This window comes from Scylla paramamosain, unplaced genomic scaffold (assembly GCF_035594125.1).
Source record: "Scylla paramamosain isolate STU-SP2022 unplaced genomic scaffold, ASM3559412v1 Contig3, whole genome shotgun sequence".
Lineage (NCBI taxonomy): Eukaryota > Metazoa > Arthropoda > Malacostraca > Decapoda > Portunidae > Scylla > Scylla paramamosain.
This window is the reverse complement of record NW_026973668.1, coordinates 1,337,501-1,345,000: the sequence shown is the minus strand read 5'-3', so window position 1 is coordinate 1,345,000 and position 7,500 is coordinate 1,337,501. Positions and strand designations below refer to the sequence as shown.

Below are 7,500 nucleotides of genomic sequence, written 5' to 3'. Positions count from 1 at the left end.
TTATAAGGCAAGAATTAAGTTTACCGAGCCAGGAAAAAGAATATGTCAGGTTGGGAGTTAAAAATTAAGTTTAGTAACGAACCAGGAAAAAATGTTTGAGTTTACGAGGCAAGAATTAAGTTTGTTAGGCGAAGAAAAGCAATATTTGAGTTTATGAGGCAAGAATTAAGTTTACCGAGCCGGGAAAAAGAATATGTCGGGTTATGAGTTAAAAATTAAGTTTATTAACGAACCAGGAGAAAATGTTTGAGTTTATGAGGCAAGAATTAAGTTTGTTAGGCCAAGAAAAACAATATTTGAGTTTATGAAAGAAGAATTAAGTTTACCGAGCCGGGAAAAAGAATATGTCGGGTTAGGAGTTAAAAATTAAGTTTATTAATGAACCAGGAGAAAATGTTTGAGTTTACGAGGCAAGAATTAAGTTTGTTAGGCCAAGAAAAGCAATATTTGAGTTTATGAGGCAAGAATTAAGTGTATCAAGCCAGGAAAAGCAACATTTGAATTTACGAGACAAGAATTAAATTTATTGAGCCAGGAAGAGGAATATTTGAGTTTATGAGGCAAGAATTAAGTTTACTGAGCCAGGAAAAAGAATATGTGAGGTTAGGAGTTAAAAATTAAGTTTATTAATGAACCAGGAGAAAATGTTTGAGTTTATGAGGCAAGAATTAAGTTTGTTAGGCCAAGAAAAGCAATATTTGAGTTTATGAGGCAAGAATTAAGTGTATCAAGCCAGGAAAAGCAATATTTGAGTTTATGAGGCAAGAATTAAGTGTATCAAGCCAGGAAAAGCAATATTTAAGTTTATGAGGGAAGAATTAAGTTTGTTAGGCCAAGAAAAGCAATATTTGAGTTTATGAAAGAAGAATTAAGTTTACCGTGCCAGGAAAAAGAATATGTCGGGTTATGAGTTAAAAATTAAGTTTATTAACGAACCAGGAAAAAATGTTTGAGTGTACGAGGCAAGAATTAAGTTTGTTAGGCCAAGAAAAGCAATATTTGAGTTTATGAGGCAAGAATTAAGTTTACTGAGCCGGGAAAAAGAATATTTCAGGTTAGGAGTAAAAAATTAAGTTTATTAACAAACCAGGAAAAAATGTTTGAGTTTACGAGGCAAGAATTAAGTTTGTTAGGCCAAGAAAAACAATATTTGAGTTTATGAGGCAAGAATTAAGTTTGTTAGGCCAAGAAAAGCAATGTTTGAGTTTACGAGGCAAGAATTAAGTTTACTGAGCCAGGAAAAAGAATATGTCAGGTTATGAGTTAAAAATTAAGTTTATTAATGAACCAGGAGAAAATGTTTGAATTTACGAGGCAAAAATTAAGTTTGTTAGGCCAAGAAAAGCAATATTTGAGTTTATGAGGCAAGAATTAAGTGTATCAAGCCAGGAAAAGCAACATTTGAATTTACGAGACAAGAATTAAATTTATTGAGCCAGGAAGAGGAATATTTGAGTTTATGAGGCAAGAATTAAGTTTATCAAGCCAGGAAAAGCAATATTTGAGTTTACGAGACAAGAATTAAATTTATTGAGCCAGGAAAAGGAATATTTGAGTTTATGAGGCAAGAATTAAGTGTATCAAGCCAGGAAAAGCAACATTTGAGTTTACAAGACAAGAATTAAATTTATTGAGCCAGGAAGAGGAATATTTGAGTTTAAGAGACAAGAATTAAGTGTATCAAGCCAGGAAAAACAATATTTAAGTTTATGAGGCAAGAATTAAGTGTATCAAGCCAGGAAAAGCAACATTTGAGTTTACAAGACAAGAATTAAATTTATTGAGCCAGGAAAAGCAATATTTGAGTTTAAGAGATAAGAATTAAATTTATTGAGCCAGGAAGAGGAATATTTGAGTTTATGAGGCAAGAATTAAATTTATCAAGCCAGGAAGAGGAATATTTGAGTTTATGAGGCAAGAATTAAGTTTTTATGAAGCCAGGAAAAACAATGTTTGAGTTTATAAGGCAAGAATTAGGTGTATTTGAGTTTAAGAGACAAGAATTAAGTGTATCAAGCCAGGAAAAACAATATTTAAGTTTACAAGACAAGAATTAAATTTATTGAGCCAGGAAGAGGAATATTTGAGTTTATGAGGCAAGAATTAAGTGTATCAAGCCAGGAAAAACAATATTTAAGCTTACGAGGCAAGAATTAAGTTTAACAAGCCCAAAAATAAAAAAATAAATGGTGTTTACAAGGCAAGAATCAAGTTTATCACATTACGGAGTCCGAGAAAGAAGAAACCAGCTTAAGAGTAAAGATTTAAAGTTTTATCAGTGCATTGGGAAAAAGAATAAGCTTACAATATTTGAGTTTATGAGGCAAGAATTAAGTGTATCAAGCCAGGAAAAGCAACATTTGAGTTTACAAGACAAGAATTAAATTTATTGAGCCAGGAAGAGGAATATTTGAGTTTATGAGGCAAGAATTAAGTGTATCAAGCCAAGAAAAGCAATATTTGAGTTTATGAGACAAGAATTAAATTTATTGAGCCAGGAAGAGGAATATTTGAGTTTATGAGGCAAGAATTAAGTGTATCAAGCCAAGAAAAGCAATATTTGAGTTTATGAGGCAAGAATTAAATTTATTGAGCCAGGAAGAGGAATATTTGAGTTTATGAGGCAAGAATTAAGTGTATCAAGCCAGGAAAAGCAATATTTGAGTTTAAGAGGCAAGAATTAAATTTATTGAGCCAGGAAGAGGAATATTTGAGTTTATGAAGCAAGAATTAAGTGTATCAAGCAAGGAAAAGCAATATTTGAGTTTAAGAGGCAAGAATTAAATTTATTGAGCCAGGAAGAGGAATATTTGAGTTTATGAAGCAAGAATTAAGTGTATCAAGCCAGGAAAAGCAATATTTGAGTTTATGAGGCAAGAATTAAATTTATTGAGCCAGGAAGAGGAATATTTGAGTTTATGAGGCAAGAATTAAGTTTATCAAGCCAGGAAAAGCAATATTTGAGTTTACGAGACAAGAATTAAATTTATTGAGCCAGGAAGAGGAATATTTGAGTTTATGAGGCAAGAATTAAGTGTATCAAGCCAAGAAAAGCAACATTTGAATCTACAAGACAAGAATTAAATTTATTGAGCCAGGAAGAGGAATATTTGAGTTTATGAGGCAAGAATTAAGTGTATCAAGCCAGGAAAAACAATATCTGAGTTTATGAGACAAGAATTAAATTTATTGAGCCAGGAAGAGGAATATTTGAGTTTAAGAGGCAAGAATTAAGTTTATCAAGCCAGGAAAAGCAATATTTGAGTTTACGAGACAAGAATTAAATTTATTGAGCCAGGAAGAGGAATATTTGAGTTTATGAGGCAAGAATTAAGTGTATCAAGCCAGGAAAAACAATATTTAAGTTTACGAGGCAAGAATTAAGTTTAACAAGCCCAAAAATAAAAAAATAAATGGTGTTTACAAGGCAAGAATCAAGTTTATCACATTACGGAGTCCGAGAAAGAAGAAACCAGCTTAAGAGTAAAGATTTAAAGTTTTATCAGTGCATCGGGAAAAAGAATAACCTTACAATATTACCCGGAGCAGTACAGCATTCTTTCAGACGGCTTAGAGCTTCTGCACAAATAAAAATGCTGACCAATCGGCTTGCAGTATTTGCCCCGCTGCGGTGATGATGATGTGCTGGGGGCTTTTTTTTTTTTTTGTGTGTGTATTTTCGTGTATTTTATTCGTCCGAGTCGTTTGTGTATGCTGCGATTGTTATATATCTTCTGTGTTATTTTTTTTATTTATTTGCTTATTTATTTTCTCTTCATTCTTTACATTTTTTTTTTTTTTTGTAAGATAATTTGTATGCTTATCTTTCATTTGTATTGATTTTTTTTAATTCTTTCAAGTAATTCTTTCTTTCTTTATTCATTTATTATTTATTATTATTTTTTTTTAGCTTGTATCTTTTTCACCTCCTCCTTCTCCTCTTCTCTTTTTATTTCCTTTATTTCTCCTAGTTATTAATCTCTTCTTTTTTATTTTATCTTTCAAATTAATTCTCCTATATGTTTGCTCCTGTCTTTAATTTTCATCTCATCTTTTTTTTACCTCCAAATTAATTCCTTGTATATATTATTTCCTATACAACTTCACTTTCTCCCTTCAATTCCATCCTCAGCACTTTATTTTATCAGTTTATCTTCTTTTACAGTTCATTTATTATCTTAAGCAGTTGTCTGTGTATCCAGTCTTCTCATCCTCTCACTCAGTTTTGCTATTCTTTCAATTAATTCACTGGGCTAATCTCTCCTGCACCGCCTCTGTCGTTCGTGTTCAACCTCGCGTTCCGTTTTCTTTCTTTATTTTTCTCTCGTGTCGTTTCGTTTCCGCGCTATTCGGAAAAACGTATGCAAAGAAAATATGTATAAATAAAATTGATGAAAATACTAATTGTTTCCTTTTACATTGTTGTTGTTGTTGTTTTTGTTGATGCTGTTGTTGACTTGCTGGGAGTGTGCCTGGGTGACTGACTGATTGACTGACTGACTGACTGATTGGCTGACTGACTGGCTGGCTGGCTGGCTGACTGACTGACTGACTGACTGAGTGATTGACTGACAGACTGACTGAGTGATTGACTGACTGACTAACTGACTGAATGACTGACTGACTGACTGACTGTAACCAGCTGACTGTGTGAATGACTGACTGACTGATTAAGTTTAGTTTATTTATAATTTATTTACTTTTATTTATTTATTTATTTATTTATCTTTTTTATAGATGGAAGTGCTTCAAATCATCTCTCTCTCTCTCTCTCTCTCTCTCTCTCTCTCTCTCTCTCTCTCTCTCTCTCTCTCTCTCTCTCTCTCTCTCTCTCTCTGGCATTTTTTCAACAGTTTTCATTTGTTTATTTTCTCTTGGCCCATTCACATCTCAGTGCTAACTAAGAAATATTCACTTGTTTATTTCCCCTCGCCCATTCAAGTATCAATGCTAATTTTACTATTCATTTATTTATTTATCTATTTTCCCTCGGCCATTCACGTCTAAATTCTAAGTAATCTGCACTATTTTACCCCTCACTAACGTCCCTGAACATTACAGCATGATTTTTCCCTTTATTTTAGTGCTAGACAGACATCAGTACTAATATATGATCTTCATCTTTGTTTCGGCCGAGCGTCCTACAAGGGTGGCAGTCAGTCAGTCACGGAGCGGTCACTCACGGTCGCTCACATTGTCTCCGTGGTGGTGATGTAGGTGAGTGTCTAATGGGTTGTTTTAAGTAATATTTGCGTGTGTTTAGACAGTAATGGCCTGCTAGTGTGTGTGATCTACAGTGATGTGTTCTATATACCCTGTGTTGTGGAGAGACAGTAAACAATGTGTACACAGGCTGCAGTGACTGACACAAGGCTTGGATATACCCTGTGTTGTGGAGAGACAGTAAACAATGTGTACACAGGCTGCAGTGACTGACACAAGGCTTGGATATACCCTGTGTTGTGGAGAGACAGTAAACAATGTGTACACAGGCTGCAGTGACTGACACAAGGCTTGGAAGTGACTGACAGCAGTGACACAGTGAAGGCAAGAGTGTTAGTTTTGATATGATAGATTGCTCAGTACTTGACGGTCCTAACTCGTCCTAACCTACGCTAACCTAACCCACAGGACACAATATCAATGAATTAACACCTGCAGGAGGTTCAAAACCCTTAAAAAGGCGCTAAAATTCAAGTTTTCGATATGTAAACAAACGAGCCAGCTGAGGCGGTGCCCATCTTTCAGCCATTATCTGCTTCATGTGTCACTTATTACAAGCCAGACACGTCACAAAGTGGAGCCACACGCCTAACCTTTCATATCCGCTACTCAGATATATCCGCCATTATCTGGTTTGGGTGTAATAAAGGCAGAGTGAGGTGAAGTGGCGATTGCGTGACGTCATCGCCGCCATGATGGCCTGCCTGTCCCAGCTTGTCAGGTTCCAGTAATATTTTATTTTTTCTCGGTTAATTTATTTCGGCTTCTAAGTAAGTTTTTATGGTTTGTAAAAATATTTTGTTGTATTGGAAGTGTTTTTGACTCTTGTGTTGAGTGAAAAGCGTTGATTTTGAGGTTGTCTGTGACGTAAATAAGAGCCGAATTTCCGTTATATTTTTGCATCCCGGTATCTTTGGTTTTTAATTAGAGCTTGTAGTGAAGTGTTTATGGTTTGTAAAAATAGTTTATGATTGTTAAAGTGTTTTGTGCTCCTGATAAGTTAAATACGTGGCCTTTAAGAATGATTTAGAGCCCCGTTAAAGGTGCAAAAGTTGACATTTTTTAAATATTTATTTCTTTATTTCAGCTTCCGACTAAGTTTTGGTTGTTTGTAAAAATAATTCAGATTTTTTGAAGTGTTTTCCGTTCCTGGTGAATCAAATTTGTGGGCTCTAGAATCGTGTTTAAGCAGGTCAAAGTTCCAACACTTTTTTCAGGATGTTTGTGGAAATATTTTTGTTATTACTCAGCCTGGAAATATTTTGATATTTGATTAATTAGTTTGAGTGTATGACGAGTCAGAATATATACAGCATTCGTGTCCAGCTGCCTTTTTGACAATGGCCATTTTCAAAATGAAATACGTACGTACGTACGTAAGTAAGGTGTGACGTCATCAACCGGGCCCACCGCCTCGACCCAGACACAGACCATCCGCCCCCACCCCACCCCACCCCACCCCCTCCTGCTGGAGTGTGTGTGTGTGTGTGTGTGTGTGTGTGTGTGTGTGTGTGTATTATATATATATATATATATATATATATATATATATATATATATATATATATATATATATATATATATATATATGTGTGTGTGTGTGTGTGTGTGTGTGTGTGTGTGTGTTGCCTTGCCTTTCATTATACAGATAGTGATGAAGCCAGGATTATTATTATTATTATTATTATTATTATTATTATTATTATTATTGTTGTTGTTGTTGTTGTTGTTATCATTATTATTATGATGATTATTATTATTAGTGGACGTGTAGACGGTGTGTGTTTGTTGTTATCAAGTGATGTTGTTTGTGGTGCTGGTGGCGTAAGATAAAGGGGACACCATTGAGACGTGTGTGGTGATGGTGGTGATGCAGGAGTGCACACATCACCACAGACAAGCCAGTATTGACGAGCGGAAGCAAAAAAAAAGATAAAATAAAACTACACAAATCACAAACCTTTAACATTTATCAGCCTGCTAAAATAAAACAAACTACATATTTTATCCAATCTAATAATAAAAATTCTTTATTTATGTAAACTAAAATATCAACATAAAAAAAAACAAGAATACAATTTACTAAGTCTTAATATCTATCAGTCCATTAAAATAAAATAAAGTACATAATTAAACAGTGTGTTGCAATGTTACCAGAGACGGGCCGCTGTAATCCATTGATGACTCGGTAGAAGGAACAGGAAGACTCTTGTCCTTCTCTTGCTTGGAACGGAATGGAATGAAACGAAAAGAGAAAAGGGAAAGTAAATAATAATA

General features: G+C 34.3%; 2 protein-coding genes and 1 long non-coding RNA gene across 4 annotated transcripts in view; all 3 read left to right on the top strand.

Moving 5' to 3' along the window:
• Positions 1-4,400, top strand: part of LOC135096323 (uncharacterized) — a 10,132-nt gene extending 5,732 nt beyond the window's left edge. Inside the window, exon 2 of the long non-coding RNA XR_010264682.1 lies at positions 1-4,400. This exon is cut by the window's left edge and continues 1,411 nt beyond it. This is a non-coding gene — a long non-coding RNA (uncharacterized LOC135096323).
• Positions 1-7,500, top strand: part of LOC135096320 (glycerophosphocholine phosphodiesterase GPCPD1-like) — a 35,762-nt gene that overhangs the window by 9,658 nt on the left and 18,604 nt on the right. Inside the window, exon 6 of the mRNA XM_063997740.1 lies at positions 5,085-5,217. Within this exon, the coding sequence (XP_063853810.1) occupies positions 5,085-5,217 (133 nt within the window). The remainder of the gene's footprint in view (positions 1-5,084; positions 5,218-7,500) is intronic.
• Positions 1-7,500, top strand: part of LOC135096316 (glycerophosphocholine phosphodiesterase GPCPD1-like) — a 111,194-nt gene that overhangs the window by 85,775 nt on the left and 17,919 nt on the right. The window lies entirely within an intron of this gene.